Raw genomic sequence first — 24,698 nt, 5'->3', positions numbered from 1 at the left:
GTCAAAAGTTATATGTGGATTTTCAGCTGCACAGGGGGCAGCGCCCCACCTCTGGAATGGCTCAAGGGTCACCTGTACTAATATTTTTGATGGCGATTAAGGAGAGATCAATGTCCTGATTCATCAAATGTAGTGGACATGACTGGGTTTGCTGGCTGAGCAATGGATAAAACTAGGTGATGATCTCTAGTTTTCAAATTAAAACTTGCCTCTAGCTCCATTAACCCAATGAGTAGGAAGTCTGACTCCCTCATCTGCCCTGCCCTTTGCTCTCTTTGTCCGGGCTGTGCCCAGGACACCAGCCCCACTGGCTCCCGTGTGGCACGCTGGCTCTAGACTAGGGCATTCACCACTGAGGTTAGCGGGCTCCTCTGCCACCAGTCTTTGTCCAAGACAGTGTGGCCAGGCCTCTGGCACCGGCATGAGAGCAGATCCCCTTTCAAACCACAGCGGTTCTCAGGGCATCTGCTTGCCATCCTACATAAGACAAAGCACATTCTAGGGCTCCCTGGTGGAGCTGGCCTGGGTTATCAACTTTCCCTCTCCTTGGACTCACCCAGAGGCCCTTTTCCCAGACAGCTGGCCTCCCCCAGGGGGCTGCCTGCCACCTCACCGCTCCAAGGGTATTTACCTTCTACACCTCCTGGTTCCTTCCCTTACTCGGAAGTCCCTCCACTCCTTCTACCCCTGCCTATGTCCTTTAACTGATGCAGAATGAAAGACATTATTTCAGTAAAAGTGATGCTGGTCACTCAAGGATATTTTACTCTCACCACATTACAAGGGACCTTCCTCAGGTGTAGGTAGCTCCTGCAGATTCCAGCCCATTCTATCTGCTTACAGGCAGCAGGAAGTCAAGGTGAAGGCGCATACCTGTGGTGGGCCTCCGAGCTCAGGAAGTTCACTCCTGAACAAAGTGGATACAACATCTACCCCCCCCCCCGCTGGAACTGCCGGGTTCAGCCATTCTCCTCCATCTGATACCATAGGTGCTACCCCCACACAATCAGCAATGGCACTGGCTGTACTTTCGAAACCGAGTCTTATATGAGCTAGGACTGTTTGGTGGCAGCATTAATTAGGGGAAATAAAATGTGTCCTTTCGTGAACTTTGAAGCCAATCAAGTTTGTTTCATAATGGGCTAGAGAAAAACCAAGATGATCATTTTTCTTCATGTTCCTACCCTGAGCCACCCCAGTGGGTTTTGTACTGTACTTGAAAGCAATTCACTTTAATTAAGTCTTTGAAGTGGTAGAAACTTGTTGAACCCGTTTACTGAATGGCGTTGGCAGATCCTGGATTTGAAATTAAAGGGCTCTGAAAGGCCCTTAAACTCATGGGGTTTCAACAACCCATGAGATCGGGTACTTTCCTTGGTGCCGCAAAAACATCTCAAGGGGTTGAACCTGAAAGTCACGGAGGGAGAAGGGAGAGCCCTGCTGATTCACTCATGGAAGGGCAGGTGTTCACCCGGACAGGGGCGTGGTCGCAGAGCAGAGAATGGAAAATGGAGACTGTGTTCATCTCCCACCGCTGAGCTGCTCAGGCTGAGTGGAACCATGGACTTTGAAAAACTAAAGATGAGTGGGCTCCGTGACCGCAGAGCTTCCAAAGACATTCCCAAGTGACTGATGCACCTGGAGCCCACTTTGCTTGCACGTGTCTAAGGGGCCCGGCATCTGGTTCAATGTCGAGGTGGGCTGACCGAGCAGAGAGTGACCCCTGTTCTTCATTCCTGTGAAGAAGTACCCTGCAAAGTCCAGCTCGGTGGCCAAATGCAGGGCAAGGCCTGGGTACAGCTGGCTGTGCAAAAATAAACTGTGTTGGTAGGTGGGGGGATTTCAGGAACAGCTACAAAGGACAAAGGGACATAACCAAGGAGAGGTAGAATCAGGGGAGGGAGGTGGGGGTGGCTGGGGTGGGGGGCAGTGGTGGGGGGGAAATGCAAACAACTGTACTTTGACAACAACAAAAATTTTTTAAAATCCAATTAAAAAATGAGCAAAGGACCTGAACAGACACTTCTCCAAGGAGGACGTACAGAGGGCCCAGAGACATATGAAAAGATACTCAGCATCACTAGCCGTCACAGAGATGCAAATTAAAATCACAATGCGATACCACTTCACATCGGTCAGAATGGCCATCATAAACAAATCAACAAACAGTAAGTGCTGGTGAGATTGTGGAGAAAAGGGAACCTTAGTGCACTGTTGGTGGGAATGCAGACTGGTGCAGCCACTGTGGAAAACAGTATGGAGTTTCCTCAGAAAACCAAAAATGGAACTGTCTTTTGACTCAGCAATTCCACTGCTGGGATTATACCCTAAGAATCCTGAAACACTAATTCAAAAGAACCAATGCACCCCAATGTTCAGCACAATTTACAATAGCCAAGTGCTAGAAGCAACCAAGCTGCTCATCAGCAAATGAGTGGATCAAAAAAACTGTGGTACATTTACATAATGGGATACTATGCAGCAGAAAGAAAGAAGGAGCTTATACCCTTTGCAACAGCATGGATGGAACTGGAGAGCATTATGCTAAGTGAAATAAGCCAGGCAGTAAAAGACAAATACCATTTGATCTCACCTATAAGTGGAACCTAATCAACAAAACAAACAAGCAAGTAAAATAGAACCAGAGACATGGAAATAAAGAAAAAACTGACAGTGACCAGAGGGGTGGGGGAAGGGAGATAATGGCGGAGAGAAGAGGAAGGGTCATCAAGGAACATGTAAAAGGACACATGGACAAAGCCAAAGGGGGGTAGGATTGAGGGTGGGTGGGGAGGAGGAAAGTGGTGGTGGGAAATTGGAGACAACTGTATTTGAACAACAATTAAAAAAGAAAAGAAAGAAAAAATAAAATACATAAAAAGCTTTTGTTTTACTGAAGAAAAAAAGCGCAAAAAACGGTGTTCACCAGGCTGTCTGGATTAGAATGGAGTCCTGTTTTCAGCTGTGGAATCCTGGAGTCAAAATGGGGAGCTTTCTAGTTGATATTCTCAGTGAGAGGCTGGTTTGGTTCTGTTAAATGCAGCAGTCTCTTTGGCTTGAATACAATCTAACAGTGTTTTTATTTCACCCAATGACTAAACCTATACCTATTTTTTTACAAAAAATAAAATTAAATAAACTATACATATAATTTTATTTCATGAAGCAACTAAGCCTAGAACTATTTTTGACAAAAATAAAGTTAAATAAACATACATATAATTTATATTTTTTCATTAAAAGTCTCCACTCTATGAATTTCGTGTTACAAACATGTAGGGATTTCCGATTACAAAGCCTATGAAACTAACAATTTTAGATGTACCCCAAATAAAATTGCAGGTTTGACTGCTTTTTAAGCAAAACAGTAGAACTGTTTGAATTTTAAGGGACATTTTCAAAAAGAAATTCAGAGAAAAGAGAACATTTCCTTTTATTTTCTTAATCTCCAAATACCTTGAGATCTTATGTAAAAAGATATAGAAGAAAATCCAAAAAAAAAAAAAGAAAAGAGACAAAAAATTTTTTAAAATGAGTAAAAACGTTCACGTATCAGCTAAAACATTGGTCTGAGACTACATGACAAAATTCAGGAATCTACGATGTTTAGTAAGTGTCTGCAAAGGATATTTCTTTTGTGGGTGTATGACTTTTCTCTCCTGAGTTTTTAATATAAGGTATACCTTTATCAATACGTGCCAAACTATAATATAATCCTTTTTGCTGGAAGTCCAACGTGGTTTTGTTTCGCTAATCTAATGGAGCTCGAAGTCTGGAGGACAGAGCTCTGGAGCAGCGTTCATATAATATGCTGATAAGCCGTGCGAAGCAGTACCTTCCTTTCATTTTACCTAATCTGAGTGGCTGCATTCCTGTAAGTGCCGATGCTTCTTTACCTCTTGGAGAAAAGCATCGTTGATTTGGAGGAAACATGTGAACGATGGACACCTTGGTTCCTACACACACACACACACACACACACACACGTCTGTGTGCTGGACCACACATGGCTGCCTCTGTATAGTGGCCTCTTCCCCTGGTCGAAACAAAGTCTTGATTCTCACACTTGTGGTTTGTACTGTGCAGGAGAAGTGTCTGACTCTACCAGTTAAATTAGCAAGGACATCCGAAAGGAATTCCAGTTAGCAGTAGACCCCATGCTGTCGGAGTTCCCAAGTCTAGGTGAAAGAGTCAGTGAGACATCATTCTTTTCAGTTAAAAACAAAAAAAAAAGGTAGTGGGATTTCAAACAGGCAAATAGATAGACACAGAGTTGGGAAGACAAAGAAACAGTATTCTGGGCTCTGTTTCAATACAAATTTGCCGTTTGTCTTTGGATAAAACACAACCACTCCACTTTGGTTCAATCTCCAAAGAGGAATGGCACTCCTTTCCACAGGGCCTGTATGACGATAAATAAGACAATACACAGGACGTGCAAAGAATGTAAAAGGCTGACATCGCCCAGGCTAGCTGGAATACTAATGCTGTCAGAAAAATAACAACTTGGCTGTGTTTCCAGTATTATGAATGAAGAGGATGCGTATGTTCTGTAACATAGCGTGGGGTCTATGAAAAAAGAGAAACAAAAATCATACAAAAGTTTTTCTCCCCAAAGGTACAGCCATAGATTAGCTCTAGAATTAGATGCAAGCAAGAGCATCTATTATCTCTCTGGGAACATCAAGGGAAGAAAACAGAAGGTTGCTTGTGTGCATTCAAAAAAATGACAGGGCTAAGCCGAGCTAGCATTTCATCAAAGAGCTAAGAAACATCTCCATAAAAGAGTGAGAACTGGACGGAGGCACCTGTACAAACCAAGGAGAGCTGTTTGCTTTCTTTTTTTTATAATGAGTTGCAACTACCAGAGAACATTCCATTTCCCAAGACAGTAAGTTTGTGGAGTGCATTTACCTGTAAATCTCTTGAGTTGCAGGTACAAGAAAACCCAGCATCAAATGGACTGGTAATCAGTGAGATGGCAGTTTTATTAGTTAGGCATGATGGAATTAATTCCAAGGAGACACTCACCTAGAATTATCATCTTCCTGCAAATAAGTGGGAGCTGAGAAGTCAATGAGGGACAAGCCTCACACCCTCCTTCAACTGCCAGTGACCATGTCCAGATGGATTCCTGCAGCGCCTCCAAGTCAACGTGTATACGACGGAATTCATCATCATCCCCACAGCCGCAGCTCTTTTATTTTCTATGATCAGCCGAAAGTACCACTGAACTCCCAGGACTTGAGTCAGAAACCTAGACTGCTCCCCACCCCTGCCCCATATTCAGTATTCCCAAGCCCCTCCAGAATGACTTCTTACACAGGTTTCAATTGTGCCCCTTCCTTCCAATGTCCACCGCAGGGTTTTAATTTAGCTTCTTGTTATGCCTTATCTAAAATATTGCAGCGGAGTCTCAGCTAGCTTCCTGGTTGTTTTCCTCTATTTCACAGGCATGGCCCCCATCCCAGTCCCCCTCTTTCCTTTCTCCGTGGTATCATGACTTCTGCCACTCCTCACCTTTCTTTTATAGTCATAAATACTGCTATTCTCAAAATGCACCATAGAGTTCCCATTCACCCACCAGACAAACCCTAATCATCATTCAAAACCCAGACGTGAAGTTACCTTCTCCGTAAAGTCTTCTCTGCCTGCCCCAGGTTCACTGCTCCCTTCTCTCTGCTACCTCTGTGGTTTGCTCGTAGTTCTATTCCCGCACTTGACACACTGTGTTATATATAAATACACATGTATATATTCACTGTCCCATCATTTATGAGCTCTCGGCACACAGAGCTCTTGCTTAGTCATCCCTGTGTCTCTCATGTCTAACACAGAGCCTGGGAAAAACAGTGCCTCAGGGATGAACGCTGAATTCAGAAGCCACAGCCTCTGTGCTTTCTCCCCTGGCCGTCAAATAAGAGAGACTGGCCTACTGTTAAGGGAAAGTAACAATTAGGGAAGCACAGAGAGAGACAGAAAGGGAAAGGAGGGGGGAGAGGGACATCAAGAAAGCAATAAAAGGCTTCACACTGAGTGCAGATGTAAGTAGCTAACAGCAATTGTTCAAATGAAACCTATAACCAAGGTTCACTGTCCTTGTTCACCAAGGTGTCTGCCCAAGAACGTTTACTGGAGCATCTTCAGTGGAGCAAACCGAACAGCAAAAAAACTACGATACTGTTATGGGTTGACCTGTCCTCAAAAGTCCTGTGTTGTAAGTCCCGACCCTCGTATCTCAGAATGTGACCCTATTTGCAGATAAAGTCTTTGAAAAGGTGATTTAGTTAAAATGAGTCCTTTAATGTGGGCCCTAATCCAATGTGACTAGTGTCCTTACTGGAAGAGGAAGAGACACCGGGGTCAAGTGCGTGCACCGCAGAGGGACGACATGTAAAGAGGCAGTAAGAGGGCAGCCGTCTGCAGGCCAAGGACAGGGGCCAGGGACAGATCCTTCCCTTGCGGCCCTCCAAGAGAACTGACCCTGCCAGCACCTTGATCTTGGGCTTCCAGGCTCCAGAACTGTGAGAAATTAAATGTCTGTTATTCCAGTGACTCAGACTATGGCATTTTGCTACAGCAGCCCTAGAAAACTAACATGTACTCTCTACATGGAGAGAGGGGCGTTTAGTAGGGAAACATGTGAGACGTGAGGAATGTCTTCAAGTACTTGAAAGGCTGGCAGGTAGAAAGAAATCCCAGTCAGTTTTTCCTAGGACTACTGTACTTCAGTTCAAAATAAGGAAGGATTCATCTCAGAATTCATTAACTTTCAAGATACCTTCTAGTCTTGATATTGAAGATCATTAAAAAAGATATTCCTCTTAAAAATGTTTAATTACAGACAGGACTAAGATTTGCCTTTTAGGAACTCAAAACACCTCCATAAGTGGATAGTATTATATGTGACACTTTACGTGAAATATCATCGTATGACAGAGATCAAGGTCAGACCCTGGGATTCAGACACTTCTGTTATATACCTCCCGGTCTCTGCCCATCTGCTTCTTTCTCCCCCACTGATTGGCATGCAGGGTGCAGGACTTCCTAGGAAAAGAATTCAAACCTGTCCGCTATAGGGGTTCACACATATACAGGCGAGGTGTGTGTAGGACAAGCAAGAGAAGACAATACTCTAAGAAGAGAGTGAGGAACCCCTGTAGTCAGGGCCAAAGAGAGATGGGAAATGCGGGTCCCAGGTGGTTGTTGACCAAACTAAAGCAACACAGTGCCACTCCTGACCACGTGCATGTCACGAGGAGAGGAGAAGATGTGCCACATCAGTAGAGCCGCCCTCTTATACTCCGCACAACTTTGGGCCCGACAACATGGTACTAGACCACTCTAAAAGAAGGAGTATAGCAGAGGAAATATGTCACACATCCATGGCACCCCTGCAGTACTAGGTCACACCCACAGATGAGGAGAGGAGTGGAATGGCATCTGGAGAGGACCAGGAGCAGCTCAGAGGTGAGGCTTGGCCCTGGGGGGAGAGATCATGCAACAGAGTGTTAAGGACAGTGCAGGCTGAGCGCCCACACCGTTAACTGGTGGATGAGAGAATGGCAAGTGGCAGCATGAGCCAACGCTCAAGGTCATCAGGACAAGCGATGAATGGGGCTGGCGCAGTAGTGGCCCAGGTGGAGCATGAAGAACAGCCTGGAGCAAAGGGGCAGAGACATGAGTCCAACATTGAAAGGATCCATAACAGCATAGGAGCTGCACCCCGAGTGCATGGGTGTACTAAAAGGTATGGGGATGGCCCTGGACACTGTGGCTCAGTTGCAGGTTCAAGCCCTGGTCAGGGCACATATATAGATTGTGGTCCAATCCCCAGTAGGAGCATGTGCAGGAGGCCACTGATTGATGTCTCTCTCTCTCTCTCTCTCTCTCTCTCAAATCAATAAACATATCCTCAGGTGAGGATTTAAAAACAGATATGGGGGACGTTGAAATGTGCTCTGAGTTCCTCTGTCACACACGAGCAGACAGCACAGGGCTCCGGGTATGGAGTTTTAAATGTGGCATGTCCTCATTGGTGTCCCCAGCTGGTGAGGTCTGGGGACGTTGACTGTGTAAAAGCACGACACGAGAATATGTTCTCTAAGGCACCTTTCAAAGCACACACTTGTAAAGCAGCCCTGTGCACTACCATTAAGTCTGGGCACACCGCCAAAGGGATCATGATGGAACAGTGGGTCACGATATATTCAAGGTCAGCCAGAGCATCTCCGCTCATCACCACTGATGGGCTCTCGAGAAGGCTCTGACCCCAAAACCCAGATTCCCAGAGGAAAACTTGGTCTTAAAAGGCCTTCAGAAGCTCACATCACCAGCTGTTATCCGGAGGAGAATACACTGAACAGGGACCCGGCAATTCCGATGGCCTCTGGAAGGCTGGCTTGGTTCAGAGAATTCAGGGCAAGCTGGGAGGAAAGGTACAGGGGTTGACACCCTGGTCTCTTTCTGCCAGCAACTAACTCAGCGGCCTTACTTTCCACCCCCCTGTATCTTGGTTTCTTCATAGCCAACTTACTGACTCCCAGTGATGTGAGGGTCAAATGAGAGAGGAGGTGTTTCTTGGAAAGATCCAAGCTTACAGTAAGAAAAGGTAGTTTTATCAAGTTTGATGATCGGGGCATACCAAGTCCCATCTGTTCGTGAGAAACTTGCAGGGTGTTGATGCTCCATGGACGGCTAGGTGCTGGGGCAGAGGGAGAAACTGTAACCCTTTGTAACCTCCTCACAGAGACTCCCAAGAAAGAAACTGTAGTACACAGAGAGAGCTCCTGTCCCAGAAACAAGTATAACAGATGAGAGATACAAAAAGATGACATAAAAAGATTTGCTATGGCAATATGTAAACCAATGTAAACAGCATAATAGTCTGATAATAAAGGGCTACTTGAATAGATTATAGAACATTTTTATGATAGAAAACTAAACAGCCACTGAATAAGTTTTTATGAAGAAATTGTAATGATATGGAGATATGTTAATGACAATGCTAAATGAAAGCGTGGTATATTAAACAGGATATGTGGAATAAGATCAATTCTGCTAAAGTAAAATTCACAAAACTCCCTCCTCGGGGCCTGATGAATTACTGTACCGCACAAGCCTTGCCATTGTTCATAATTAGGAAACTGAACAAAACATATAAAAAATTCAGACGTTGGCCTACAGACAGCACAGGAAATGAGGCAGGAAATGAAATGAGCCCAATATAAAAAACGAATTGTATTTTTATACACAATTGACAATGAAACTTGATCTACATTGTGTATACAGAACAATGAAAAATTGACAAATGCAATGAAAAATTGATGACTGCAATTAAAGATACAACTCACAGGACCCCAGGAGCATGCGTGGCGTAGGACAACTAGAGCAAGCTGTGCCCTGAACGCACATCCTGATTGAAGCACTGGCTACAGTGGCGTACACGTTGGCGGAAATGCATCCAGCTGTGCCCTGCAACTTAACTTCCGCAGACGTGCAGGTGGAGGAGGCAGAAAGGCGCTTCCTGAAGACAGAGCACTGAAGTTGTCATTCAGAGGATGAGCCTTCTTTGTCCTCCGATTCTTGACTGGAACACACAGAAAGGATCTGCTCCCGCCTAGGATTTCAGCGCACTAGTAATGGAGGAACACCTGATTCAGACCTTTCCAAAGGACTCCCTGGAGTGACTGAGCTCACCCTCTGCACGTCCGTGAGCTCTGAAGCCCACCGTGGACAAATAATTACCCTTTGCAAGCAGCATGGCTCCAGAAGCAGTCTCTGGTTGGGCGCTGGGTCTCACTGGTGGTTCTATACCACCTGTTTTTCCAGAATCACGTCTCGCCTCAAGGCTTTCATTTGTAATACACACATGCAGTCAAAATCAGCAAGCTGTGTCCTGGCTCTTAGGGACCATGGCCTTGCTAAAATAAACCGAAACCCATTTTTTCTTGTATTGCAATTGCCTGTATACATAGAAATTTTCTTTCAGCCTTTCCATTAAACATAACATTTTAAGACTATAACTTGAATATAAGATTTCTAATCTTTGACCCTCTTCCCTTTTATACAGTTACACATTTTCTTAATACTATGTGTTCTTTTAATAGCCTAGGTTCCTCATTGGCTGGATCTAACAGCTCCTCTATTGTATTAATTTTATTCCTAAACCATGTAATATTGGGACAACATGGCAATGCCCCAGTTTGCAGTAACTCTTTGCCTAGAACCCACACCTACTTTATAGAATTTTTTCACTACTCATTCCTTTAATCCTGAGAAACTCAATGTCCTCCAAAAACTCCCCACCAAACCTACTGTTATTTAGTCCCCATAAAAACAGTGCTTCTCAAACTTTAATGGGCTCTTGAATCACCCCATAATCTTGGTAACTGATTCAGTAAATCAGAAGGGAGGCATCTTAGGTCAAGAAATCCGGAGATGCTCTGGCTCCCACTCTGTGGACCTGACTTGGAGCAGCGAGGCTTAACAAGAGCTTCTAGACTCCTGGATTCCGCCTTTCCTCACCTGCATACCTTTGGGGCACAGCAGTCTCTTCCCTTCAGAAACATTTTATTCCCTTGACCTTATTACCTAAGAGATTCCTCTGGCTAAACTGATCTAAGTTATATTCTTAATTCTCACTAGTAAGCTGGCATGCTTAAACCTTCTTTGCATCTTCCTTATCTTTCATGTTCCTATTCTTAGTTTAGTATGCTTTCACATAATACCTTCTTTTTCTGTATCAGAGCTCCCACATCCACACACATTCATCTATTTAGGTCTTTTTTTCAATGTAAACTTTTCCTCTCTGAGTTATTAATCATGGTTCCAGGTGAGAAAATTCAATGACCCTCCTCTCTTCCATATTATTTATACATAGATAAATAGGTAGAGAGATACACATAGATACATGGTTATAGATATATACATGTATACACATTGACCAGCTTAAGAAACTCCAAAGGCTATCAAACCTTGAGAAGGCAAACACGCTGGATACAGCTTTACTGAGCTGAAAACCCAACAGCGCAAAATAGTAGAAAAATTAAAAAGTAGTAATCATGTTATGTCTAAATACTTCCAGTATTTCCATTGTTCTGTGAATTGGGCCCTGTTCCAGAAAGACAATTTCCCAGAGCACCCACTGTTTTATTTTAACCTCAACTCCTCTGCTCCCCTTGGGAGTCTTCTGTGGCCTTGTTTCTCCTGAAGCTCTGCCTGCAGGGTTTTACAGGCCTCACCCTGTGGTAGCCCACTTCCTAGCTTGGAAATTGACTCCAGGCCATGCATGGCTTCCCTGGATGTTATCAGACTTTGTCTCCTAGAAACTGTTGGAGTAAATTTCCATGTGCATTCCTAAAACGTGGCATGTTTATACCTTCCCTTTGCACTTCCATCCACATCGAGCAGCAATTACCAAAACCCTCTGAACTTTGGAGCTCCAGATTTCTATTTATCGTAGGCTTGAAACTCATAGTTCACCTCTTCCCTAGTCACCATCATTTTTATCTGTGTAAGCAACATGTCAAGCGCTACACATATAATTATTTCTTATTATCTCACAGTCCACTGATTTTCAATATGTCAAGTAATTTCTAATGAGGATGTCTACTATCAAGGCGTGTACCTGAGAATTCTATGAAGACCCCCACTCTCCTCTGATGCTTTGTCTGTCCTACCCAGCCACCAATGGGAACACATGGTATAGTAATAGCATGCATAGTATTGCTATAGTATTCTGTGGTACAGAAATCCCATCCATGTGATGAAATTGCAAAACAACTTACATGGTTACTATGTGTCTTTGTCCGTTTGGGCTGCTTTATCAGAATACCATGGATTGGGTCATCTCTCTCCTGGTTCTTCTTGTTAAGGGCACTAATCCGATTCATAAGGACTCCACCCTCACGGCCTTAAAGGCCCCATCTCCTAACAGGATCACAATGGGGGTTAGGATTTCAACATAGGAATTTTGGGAAGGGCACAAACATCAGTCCATAACATACATTTTAAATACATGACAAAAAAAAAGAAGAATAAGAAACAAACCTGATAGATAGAGATATAAATTTCTAGTTCAAGCACACTAGAACAAGAAGGTAGAAATACTTCAATTCTTACTGTTTTAGAATACTTCATTACTATCCTTAGGATTAAAAAAAAAAGTCAGCCGTTTTCCTAAATTGTATTCAGAATGTCTTACTTGGCCAATCACCATGACTACAATACATGTCTTCACCCTGGTCACACCCCACACTCTTCCCGAAATGAGACCAAAGAGCAACCCCTGGACTTGACGAGGAAGATGTCGGGAAACCCCACAGACACAAAAGGGTTGGTGCCACCCTTTTCCTGAGGTTCAAGTCCAACGTCCCAAGTGCAGTGGACATACAGCAAACCCAAGTTTGCTCAAACATCAATACACAAGGGCCCGAGTAGAAGGAAGAGAGAAGTGAGCAGAGGCATACTGCATTCTGGGTGGTGCCCGTTCGAAGGGTCAAAGGGAAATTTCCAGGTGGTGGGCGGAGCAGGCCCAGAACAAATGAGAAACCTCATGGGCAGAAAGGACAGGCAGAAGCCACGTAAGAGAAGCCAGGCTCCCATCCACCTCCCAAACCTGAGGCTGCCAAATAGCTGCTGGGGGCAGATGGAGAGAGGACGGGCCTGTTTGAGCCAGCGCAGGGAGCCCCTGGCTGGGCCAGGAGGGAGCCCAGAGCTTGCTGCTCTCACCCACACCCCTCCCTGTGGGGCTCCAGAGGAGGGCAGCTGCAGACTATTCACTCTCAGCCTGCCCGCACGGCAGGTAGGGAGGCTGTCGCCTCCTTGGGACCTGTCCTGAAGCAGGGCTCCAGCAGCGAGGGACCTACATTGTTAAGTATTTTACATAATATTCCCCATGGCGTCCTTCTCAGCATTCCTGACTTCAAGTCTTTTCTTATAGGTAAGCTGTGCCCAAAGGGACTTAAGCCACAAGTCACTATAACTTAAAATGCGGTCCTTACGAGTGAGCCCACATGTCACATAAAACCCCTTTTTATCTCTCATCCCACCTGATAGATTTGCCCAGGCGTTGGGGCGCCTCCTGCTTCTCTCTCTGGTCGTTAAGGTTAAGTGTCCTTCCCACTTGCCGGCCAAGGGCACTCACATACCCTTCTCACCGGTTATGCTGGATGCTGTTTCTGCCCGCTTCCCCCAGAACCCCTGTTCTGTACACCAGGCACACTTAGGCGTGTGACAGCTCAACTGAAGTGCTCCACAGATCTGCTCTCGGTCACATGGCCTGCTCAGCACGTTGGTGTCCCCTCTCCATGCCCCAAGTCCGTCCCAATTACCAGAGTCACATAATCCAAGTGCAGGCTGACCACACATGTGCACAACTCTGCATTGGGTTTATGTAACAGGAACAGCTGTGACTTAAGAGCCGTCTGCTGCTCGCCACCCCAACCCCGAGCCAAGGTTTATTTTATGTTCCAAAATGACCGTAAACTCTCCCAAACTCATTTCTGGCTCTCTCATCCATGGAATCTCAATAACAGAAAGAGAACATCGCTCCATCATCACCGATTATTTCTTTATGGGGGCTCTTACATAATAATCGCAGCCTATTTTTTTTTTTTGCCGCAAACCTTCCTTTTATCAGACTGTTAAAAAATCAGCTAACATTACCATAAATTTACTTAATTTTTTTGCCTTTATGGGTAAATAAATCAGGAGGCCCACTGATTATTTTTCCAGTCATAGAAAAAGACACATGTTGGTAGAGCTGGATTCCAATCAGTTCACAAATGAAAACAGCAGTGAAGATATAAGGTCTAGCCCTGGCCAGGTAGCTCAGTCAGTTAGAACATTGTCCCATATGCCAGAGTTGTGAGTTCAATCCCCAGTCAGGGCACATACAAAAATCAACCAATGAATGCATAAATAAGTGGAGCAACAAATTGATGTTTCTCTCTGTCTCTCTCTCTCCCCCCTCCTTTCCTTTACCTCTCTAAAGTGAATAAATAAAAAATTTTAAAAAGGTATAAGCTCCAAGCAATATCCCAGGAAGAAACACAGCAAAGCTATAACAAGCCTTCTAAAATTAGAAGACAAATAATATCTTTAATATTACCGAGATGTCATTTCCATTTTACAGACATATTAGTGCTGAATAAGTAAGGGAGTAAAGAAGAAAAATGGGGAAAAAGTGAAGATATCAACAAGAAGAAAGAGCCCTGAAAGCTAGGATGTGATTAGCTAGATTTCCAAGCCTAACAATCACTGGTTTAAAATAAAATACCACCTCATCTGGGGTTCAGATTTATGACATAAAGAACACCGATTTAAATCAACAAAGTACTGATTACTCAAGTGGTAAAAACTACCAGAGTAAATACACGTGTCCTGTACAATCAGGCCCCATGGTAACTTATGAACTACAGAGGCAATGTTAATCTTCCACAGGTTGCCACGTTTTACATTTAATGACATCATCTCACCGCTCCCATTCCTGCTGGCATCATACTGGTATAAAATAAATTAAAGAAGAAATTATCACCAGCACTTTCACCCAAACGGTCCACTTTGTTCTTGCCATTGTCATTGAAGGAGGAACAGGCATTTCTTCCATGTCCTGCGGTGCAGCCGGGGGCACTCCTCAGACAACAATAATATCTCAGAACACCGGGTTACGTTCCAACCAGAAAATGTTTGCAATGGGCACAAATAATCAGAGAGCTAAAATAAGCTTAATTCTTTTCTTTAAATGCATAAAGAAGGTAAAGCCAGGTGGGGAGGAAACCCTCCCTTGCTTGAATTGTGCTCATCTGAGACAGAAGGCAGCTCGGAAGGAAATACTACTCTGTACAATGACTCTTGAAAAAGTCAGTTAAACTTCCGTAGGCACAGATCGACACGCCTTTCAATAATTTTTCAACATGCAGTTCTTTGTTATTTAGTGTCACATAAGGTAAGGATTTGATACCTTACCTTATAAGGAGCTTCTACCTTAGCTCTATTGAACATCACTTGATGACATTCCTACGGGCAGGGTTTTAAGAAGCATTTCAGGATATAGTCACTCTCTTTCACTTCATCAGATGTTAAGAGGTTGCTCCTATGAGAGGACTGAGTGAAATGGCACTTTAAAAATCACCAGTGTTGCCCTGACTGGTTGTGGCTCATGGGTTGGGCATCATCCTGCACACTGCAAGGGCGCCAGTTCGATTCCCGTTCCGGGCCCATGCCTGGGTTCTCCCGGAAGATTGGGGCAGCGCCACACTTGGAGAACATGGGAGGCCCACGGCCTTCCCACGTGCCCTGTGGATCCCGGAGTTACATCTTTCATAAGACACCGGTGATCTGGTAAGCGACACGTTTCTCTGAGTTCTGGGAGCAGCTGCAGCAAAGTCAATGGAACTCAAGGAGGGTGGAAAGCTCTGACTACAGCCAGTTGCCCCAGCAGCAGAGGTAACGGGCTGTGCTTTCAATTGGTGTCTGATGGGGGAATCGGTCTTGTGGAACAGCGCCCTCGTGCTGCGGGATCTGACATTACCTCCAGGTAGACAGCGTGGGAGCGGAGCTGAGTCGCCCAACACCCAGCTCTTGTACAAGAAGAGCTTGATGTGCCGAGAGAACCCGGACATCGGAATTGGTGTTAGAATCATAATGCCAATAAATATTTATTTTTCTTTATTTTATTTTTGCCAGTAATTTTTTTGACTAAATAAATGAGAGAATGAAGGGTGTGATGAATGAATATTCGTATGCATGAATACCAATCTCCTTCAAATAAATTTATGAAAGAAGATTCTGGGTGAAAGGGTATTAACAGTGTTAATTCTTTTGATGTATGTTGCCAAATTATTAGAGAAAAAGGTTTTTACCACTTACAAGTTTTACTCTTGATTTGCATCTATTTGATTGTTGGTTCAATGAGTCATTTTCATGAGTTTATTGCACATTAATATCTCAGAGGAGATAATTAGGGAAAAGTTTGGACATTTGCTTCTTTTCTCAGGCTCTACCTAATATGCTACACAAGTAGATTCCATTAAGAAGCAAAAATAAGCAGAAAGGATACTAAATGTAGCAAAGGGCTTCATTAACTAAGTAAACTGGGTATTATCAAGACTTTGGAAGCAAAGTCTGATAATAATCAGTTATGCTAATAATGTACCTGAGCCTTTATCTCTGTCTTTATAGCCATCTACATCTATGTCTTTTGCCTTTTCTACCTCTTTTTTCTTTTTTCTCTTTTAAGATTTTCTCCTGTTCTTACTTTGTACTTCGGTTTGTTTATTTGTTCTACGGTAATGCAACTGGCGGTAGCATGGGCCACATAAGGGATGAACTATGAAGACTATAATCTCTTTTTTTAGGAAACGTTCCAATTATCTACAGCTATGAAATCAACCACCCCTAAACTCAGTGGCATTAAGCAACAACCATTTTTGGATGCTCTGGGTTCTATGGGTCAGGAACTGGGGCCGGGCACAGCGAGGGTGGCTGCCCATGACCATGTTGCTGAGCTGCTGAATTGCCTAACCCTTCCAATTCTTCATGTGAGACAGTAAATTTCCTTCCTACTGAAGACATTCTGATTTGAGTACTCCATTAAGGCTGAACCTACCGTAAGTGAACGACGAGTATTTCCTAGCTTTGTGTTTTATTTTTAAAAAGACTACATGCTTGCCATTTCTTCTCTCAAAAGAGAAAAGGACAGAAAGTAATTTCTGTAAGCCCTTTCTGATACAGAATAAACCAGAATAAACAGAAGTGAGGCATACCCATGTAGGGCGGGGAGGAAGGGCCAATTAAAGAAAAAGTTCAAAAGGAATCACATGTTGAGGGTGTGAGAGGACCAAGTTTTGCCTCCCCAAATATACTTTTGGGGATACTGATTATTTTAAGCTGATTATTAAGAAACCAAAGACTCAGTCCCCCTTTACTTGCCTAAAGGAATTCAAATAGAAAAACCTGCTTAAAGAGGGAGCATCACCTTAGCATCAAAATATAAACTCAACATGGCAGCCATGAGCCATCTAGCAGAGCCTGTTCGTCAACCTTCCCTCAGTGCCCATGGTTTCTGAGAGGCCGGAAAGAATTTAACTCCCATACGTTTTCCCCATCTCATCCTCCTCTGAAGTCTCAGACCCCTTCTCCTTTGTCCGAAATGGCATAAACCTCCACCGCCCCCTGAGTTTTGGGTCCTCATATTCTTATGGGACCACTGCGTCTGTCCCATGATAAGTTGGGTATAAGCTCAGACAGGAAATACTATGTTTTGTGCCTCCACAGGTACCTCTCAGAACATATTGTTTAACTCGCCAGTCTTTAAAATAAAGCTCTGTCAAAAGCAACTCATTTCTCTTCAATTGATTTATTTTAGGAGTTTATCTCGGGGAAAAATGGACATATAAGGGTGTCAATGAGTATCCTTTAAGAGCCTGTCAAATTGCAACATGTGTGAGGAGCCCCCGTCTTGGACACTGCAATTCACAGGCCCACTTAGGATTCCTCATTCCAGAACACAGCCAGCATGTTCTCCAACACCTTTTCACGGCAGACAGACTAACTCCCAGTGTTTACAAGGCGGGGTTCTTGTCAAATTCCTGCCTCCACCTATGGAAGCACTCCTTACACTGTAAGATCTCAAACTAAATTCTAAGCTCTCCCCAAAGTGATGTCATAGCCTGAGTTCACTTTTACGCATCTCTGTTTATTAATCTCTGCTTTAGAAACTTACGCCTCTAAAAAATACCATTTGAGTACTTGGGGAAAGGGTGGCTTCCCCCTAGGTAAAAAAATAATGTTCCTTAGGTTTTAATTTGCCACATAGACTTTTTAAAAAACTACTTTTTCTAGTTATTCTTAAGTTTTAAAATTTTCTTATTTCTGAAATGCAGAGTAACATGTGATTTAAAATTTGAAAAATTAACACTTACTATGAAATTAAATTGATATTTTAAAGCTATTCCCCTTTTAAAAAAAGCTACAGAGTGAGTCTGTGCTTTTTGTTCTGTTCTAAGGAGGCCAGAACAATGGGGAAATGGGTTTATTTGTAACAAGAAAATTTAATTAGACATCGAGAAAGCCTTTCTAAATAAAGATGTATTTCTAAGGGAGGCTGTGAAGGGCACATTTTCTTAACACGTTTGCGATTTTATTGTATTCCACCGACACTGCGGGAAGGTTCTGGGCATCATCTCTGGATCCTATGACTTCACATAATGGACCAGAGAAAGGGAGACTTACCATCTGAGCTGGGAACCACAAATGCCATCATCTGACCTGGAGATGACAGACAAGGTGACGGCCATTGACTCTCAGTTCTACAGTTCAGGCGCCTTCCGTCCAAACGCCAATCAGTCTGCTGAGAAACCACCACCCTGCCACCCTCCCAGACCAGCGCATCTGAGCAGAGCAACAGCATCATAAAAAACCTGCCAACACAACTGTGGGTGTCAAAAATGCAAGAGGCTTTGAAAAAAAAGCACCCCACAATGGTGAAGAGACAAATATGTAGCACCTGCTTGAGACAGTACAGATGTTCTCGTTTTTTTTTCCTCAGGAACTCAAGAGAAGAGCTGTTACTACTCTCTTGAAACAGTCAAGTGCTGGTGGGCAGCGGGAAGCAGTACCCTTGGCAAGTGCCCCGTTTCCCGGACAGAACAGCCTACCCCTGGAGTTCACTGCTTCTCCCCTGACAATTAAGCTCAAATTCCTGTGATCCCTCCTCACTACAAACCTTAAAACTCAAAATTTTGTTTCTGGCTTAGAAAAGCTGTGAGAACGGCAGACTATTGCCATTTAGCGATTTAATATATTTGGTCTAAATTTTGACAAGCAGCCCTGAAATTCAGTCGAGTGTAATGGTTGTAAACTTGGAGACACAAACTGGAATCGTGGGTGCTGTGCAGGAGTGAGCAAGGCTAGCGGGCCACCCGGCCTCTACACTTCAGGGTGACTTTGCTGTGCCCCCCAACTCTTTTTAGGAAGTTGCTGCACTAGAAAGATCCTTCCTTGCGAGAAGGACAGTCCTTTCTCTGTGGATATGGTGACAGTTAATAAAATACTAAATCACCCATGTGCACTTCTACACCTTGTTGATAACTGTCCCAAACTATAGAAATAAATATTAATGTAATGATAAATCCATTCAGCTAATATCCTGCTCCGACTGGACAACTAATCTTGGAATTACATTCAGGCAAAGGTCATAATATGTCTCTTTCGCCTTCAGACAAGCCTATGAGCTAAAACAACACGAGTCTCAATGTAACCATAAATCTACTCTGCTCATATGAAAAAGGAAATGTCTCCCTAAATTAAAAGCACAAACAACCACCCAACAGTTTTACCCTGAAGTCTATTTACCTTCATATGTTTAGTGCAAAACGGTAAGCAAGAGATTCAGAATAGGTGTGGGCGAGGTAGGGGCCTGTTTATTTTAGGTGGAATCAACTTTAATGTATGGAAATTAGAAGTCACTATTCTCTCTCCATGAAAGACATTGAACTTTCCTTTTAAGTAATGTTATCAGTGAAAAAAATTTTAATCCATTTTCTATTGTTGACCAGCAGTTCTGTTCCAATAGTTTGTCAAGTTTCTAAGTATAGGAAATGCATGTTCATTCTCACTGGCCCTTTACTATGTGAGCAAATAAAAATAACCAAGTGTATTATGTGGGAAGGTCTTAATCAGAAGCACACAGACTCTTTAAAAGCTGCCACACTGGCGAGTGTTTCATCCCGCTCTGCACATAAGAAACACACCCTCCCCTGCTGCCGTACAAACACGGGAAAGAGATAAAAGACTAAACTCCAGTGCATACTCCCCCATTCCCTGTAGTGTGTCTGGGTCTCCAAGCCTTGTTGTCTGCCTATCTCCTTAACACTCAGATTCTCCCCACCTCTCAACTTCCTTTCTTTGATCTCAGTGCCAATTCTGGGATAGTTATTCTAAACCCAATATTAAACCAAGGGAAGTGATGTATCCAAATAGAAAAAAGTGATCCTAAAAAATAAGAAAGGCAACTATATCCAAGGCATAGAGAGCAAGACCTGCCTTTCAAAAGCTCCCTGTGTGTAGTTCATGGCTGATACTCCAACAGTACTAACACCAATTCATCAGATTTATTGTATCCGATCCACATGACTCCCGGGCATCTACTTTTCTTTCATCTTTCTTTACACTCGGAGGATATATAAGCTCCCTATCCATCTTTGGTTTTGTGAAAGAAAATAGGTAGAATGATAGTAAAACATTTCTTTCACAAGCCACTTAAGCAAAGCCCTAGGAACGGTTATTCGGCCATCACTCTATTTTTTGTAACATTTCCTAGAGTGAAAAGACCTACAACCATAGTGACAATTCATTTGTTTGGTTTACAGGATACCCCTATGAATAAGCACCCCCTAGGCCTACAGTCATGGTATAAGTAGGCAATGAAAGGGAGGAGAAAGCCAGAAGTACCTGGCTTCTTGCTGGGCACCAAACAGGTATGCAGGCTCACCTTAGTTGGGAAGAAGCATCTTGAAATGAGGGATGGGAGACTCCAGAGACCCATGCACTTTCTTCCCACTTTTGCACAGCTGAAATGCCACACCAGAAGTGTGTCTTCCTCAGAGTGCTACACTCCCTCCAGCATTTCAATATCTATCTCACCATAGTTCCTTCTCTTTTGGCCCAGCTTTTTCGGTTCTGCTTGAAGATGCTTTGTTAGTATGAAGGGGGGGGGAATCTTTGGTAGGGGAGGGAGGTCTTTAACCACTAAAAATATTTTAAGGTACTTATGGAATACCATCAAATAGATCAATAGCCACATTCTAGGGCCCCAGAAAGAGATGAGAGAGAGAGAGGAGACAGAGAAAGAGGAGAAGAGACAAAGAAAGGGGCAGAAAGCTAATTTAAATAAGTAACAGCTACAAAACTCCCTTAACCTTGGAAAAGAACTAGTCATCCAGATCCAGAGAGCCCTGAGAGTTCTAAAAAAAATGTGTCAAAGGAGACGCACACCAAGACACACTGTCATTGTCAAAAGTTCTCACAAGGAGAGAGTTTTAAAAGCAACAAGAAAAAAGCGACACACCACACATAAGGAAGCCACCCTAAGACTAACAGCAGGCTTTTCAGCAAACTTTGGAGGCCAGAAGTGAGCAGCATGATGTATTCAAAGTGCTAAAATACAGGGTGGAGCAAAAGTAGGTTTACAGTTTTTCATATGGAAAAATATAATAATTAATAAATAATACAAGAATAAACTGTTTTGCGTACTCACAACTGTAAACCTACTTTTGCCTTATGCTGTAAACAAACAAGAAAAAAAAACCCCTGCCAATCAAGAACACTCTACCCAGCAAAGTTGTTCTTCAGAATTGAAGGAGACATAAGGGGTTTTCCAGACAAGCAAAAGCTAAAGGAATGCATTACCATTGAACTAGCCCTACAAGAAATGTTGAAGGGACTTTTCCAGCTCCAATAAAAGGAGGCTAACTAGTAACAGGAAGACATATGAAAGTGTAAAACTCACTGGTAAAGGCAAATACACAGTTAAATGCAGAATATTCTAATGTTGTAGTAGTGCAGGGCAAATCACTTATGAATCTAGTATGAAGGTTAAAAGGCAAAAGAAATAAAAATAACTATGTAATAATTTATTAATGGATACATAAGGTAAAAATGTAAATAGTGACATCAAAAACATAAGACATTGCAGGGGAAATAAAAAAGTACCACTTTAGTACAAGTTCAAACTTAAGTTGTTATTAGCTTAAAATACACTGTTATAAATATAACATATTTTGCTCTGGCCGGTGCAGTTCAGTGGATTGAGTACTAGCCTGCAAACCAAAGGGTCACTGGTTTGATTCCCAGTCAGGGCACATGCCTGGGTTACAGGCCAGGTCCCCAGTGGGGTACACATGACAGGCAAGCACACATTAGTGTTTCTCTCCTTCTCTTTCTTCTTCCCTTCCCCTCTCTCTAAAAATAAATAAATAAAATCTTTAAAATATATAACATTTTTATTTGCCTTACGGTAACCACAAGGCAAAAACATATAATATATGCACAAAAGAGAAGAGAAAGGAATCTAAACATACCACAAAAAAAAATCAAGTCACAAGTGAGGAAGCAAAAGAAAGAGAAGCAAATTAATTTCAAAAAAGTCTGAAAACAATGAACAAAATTGAAATGGGAAGTCCACATCTAACAACAATTACTCTGAATGCAAATGGACTGTATTCTCTAATCAGTAGATACAAAGTGGCGGAATGGATTAAAAAAAGAGATAGAGACATGGCCTATAAGAGACTCACTGCAGATTCAAGGGCACACGGTGAAAGGAAAGGGATGGAAAAAGACACTCCATGCAAATGGAAGCCAAAAGAAAGCAGGGGCAGCTATACTTACATCAGACAATATGGACACTAAGTTGAAGATTGCAGTAAGTGGCAAAGAAGGTCATTATACAATGATGAAGAGGTCAACACATATGACCCCCTAATGATAAAGGAGGACAGAACACAAATGACCCCCAACCCAGGAGCACCTAAATACAGAGAGCGAACATGAACAGACCTGAAGGAAGACATTTACAGCCATACAACAATATTAGGGGACTTCCATATCCCTTTTTCAATAAGGACTAGATCATCCAGACAGGAAATCAATAAGGAATTCTTGAACTAAAATTACATGTAAGACTAGATGGATGTATTTACAGAACATTCAATGAGTGGATTTGTAATATTATAAAGTGATTTTTCTTCATCTATTGAGATGATCATATGATTATTTGCCTTCATTTTGTTTATGGGGTGTAGCACATTAATTGATTTATGGAGGTCGAACCATCCTTGCATCCTGGAATAAGTCCCACCTGATCATGGTGTCTGACTCTTTTAACGCATTGTTGAAATTGGTTTGCTGATACTCGATTGAAGATTTTTGCATCTATGTTCATCAGTGATATTGGCCTGTAATTTTCTTTCCTTGTAGTATCCTAGTTTGGGTTTTGGTAATGCTGGACTCCTAAGTTTGGAAGTGTTCCTTCTTGTTTTATTTTTTGAAAATTTTGAGAAGAATTGGTATTAATTCTTCTTTCAATGTTTGGTAGAATTTACCAGTAAAGCCATCTGGTGTTGAACTTTTGTTCGTTAGAAGGTTTTTAGCAACAGATTCAATCTCCTTACTAGTAATTGGCCTGTTAAAATTTTCTATTTCTTCATGATTCTGCCTTGGTCTTCTGTGTTGTTCATTCTTTGGTGTCTGATTGTTCACTGTGGTCTCACCCTCCTTTGCATTTGTTTGGTATCCATTGTAGTTATCTCCTCTTTTATTTCTAACTTTATTTGAGTTATCTCCCATTTTTTTCTTGTAAGTCTAGCTAAAGTTTTGCCTATTTTGTTTATCTTCAAAAAAACCCAGTTTTTAGTTTTTGTTGATCTTTTCTATTTTCTTTTAGTCTTTATCTCATTTATTTCCATTCTGATCTTTGTTATTGATTTCCTTCTGTTAACTTTGAGTTTAGTTTCTTCATTTGCTAGTGTCTTGAGGAAGAAAGTAGGTTGCTTGTTTGAGCTTTTTCTTTTTCCTTCATGGAGGCATTTATCGCTATGAGCTTTCCTCCTAAAACTGCTTTTGGTGCATCCCATATGCTTTGATGTGCTGTATTTCCCTTTCATTTGCCTTCAGTTTTCTTTTTTGACCCATTTGTCATTTGGTACCTTTTAAAGAAAAAATCCTCATGTGAGTTTTTGCTAAAAGGCGAAACTCCGGTGCACTGAAAACCATAAGACATTGATGAACGGAGTTGAAGAAGACACAAATAAATGGGAAGATATTCCATGTTCATGAACTTTAAGAACTAATGGTCATACTACCCAAAGAAAGCTACACATTTAATGCAATTCCCATTTAAATTCCAAAGGCATCTTTCGCACGCATAGGACAAACAATTCTAAAATGTGTGTGAAACCATAACAGATTTCAAATACCCAATGCAATCTTGAGACAGAAGAATAAAGCTGGAGACATCGTGCTCTCTGATTTCAAACTATATAACAATGCTACAGTAATAAAGAGTGTGATATGGACACAAAAACAGACACAGAGGCCAACGCAACAGAAAAAAGAACCCAAAAGTAATGTGTGTATAATATGGTCAATTGATGATTGATTTATAACCAAAGGGCCAAGAATATACAAAAGGAAAAGAACAGTCTCTTCAGTAAATGGTGCTGGGGAAACTGGACAGCCACATGCAAAAGAAGAAAATTGGAGCCCTGTCTCACACCAGACACAAAAATTAACTCAAAATGGGCTAAAGACTTGAATGTAAGGCCTGAAACCATAACATTCCTAGAAGAAAACACAGGTAGTAAACTCCTAGATATCAATCTTACCAAGCTTTTTTTGGGGGGGAGGGGGGTTGACACCAAAGCAAAGACAACAAAAACAAAAATAAGTAAGTTGGATTACATCAAACTAAAAAGCTTCTGTACAGCAAAAGAAACCATTATTAAAATTTTTCAAAAAGCAAGCTAGCCAATGGAAAAAATACTTGCAAATCACATATATGATAAAGAATTAATATCCAAAATATAGAAATAACTTAGGCAACTCTACAGCAAAACCAATCCAATCAATAAATAGGCAGACAATCTGAATAGATTTTTTTCCAAAGAAGACATACAAATGGCCAACAAGTGCAT

The 24,698-nt window shown here is 42.4% G+C and overlaps 1 protein-coding gene across 5 annotated transcripts in view; it reads right to left on the bottom strand.

The window, feature by feature from the left end:
* PLD5 (phospholipase D family member 5) overlaps positions 1-24,698 on the bottom strand; it is a 215,323-nt gene that overhangs the window by 177,481 nt on the left and 13,144 nt on the right. The window contains exon 1 of one of the 5 annotated variants that reach the window (XM_045184585.2): positions 20,498-20,566. The exons of the other annotated variants lie outside the window; for them this stretch is intronic. Coding sequence (XP_045040520.1) covers positions 20,498-20,551 — 54 coding nt within the window. The 5' untranslated portion in view covers positions 20,552-20,566. Of the gene's footprint in view, positions 1-20,497; positions 20,567-24,698 lie in introns of those variants that run through there. 5 annotated transcript variants of the gene reach the window in all.

Source organism: Desmodus rotundus, chromosome 10, assembly GCF_022682495.2.
Source record: "Desmodus rotundus isolate HL8 chromosome 10, HLdesRot8A.1, whole genome shotgun sequence".
NCBI classification, from domain to species: Eukaryota; Metazoa; Chordata; class Mammalia; order Chiroptera; family Phyllostomidae; genus Desmodus; species Desmodus rotundus.
Note: the sequence above shows the minus strand (reverse complement) of the source record. Positions and strands in the feature narration are given on the sequence as shown.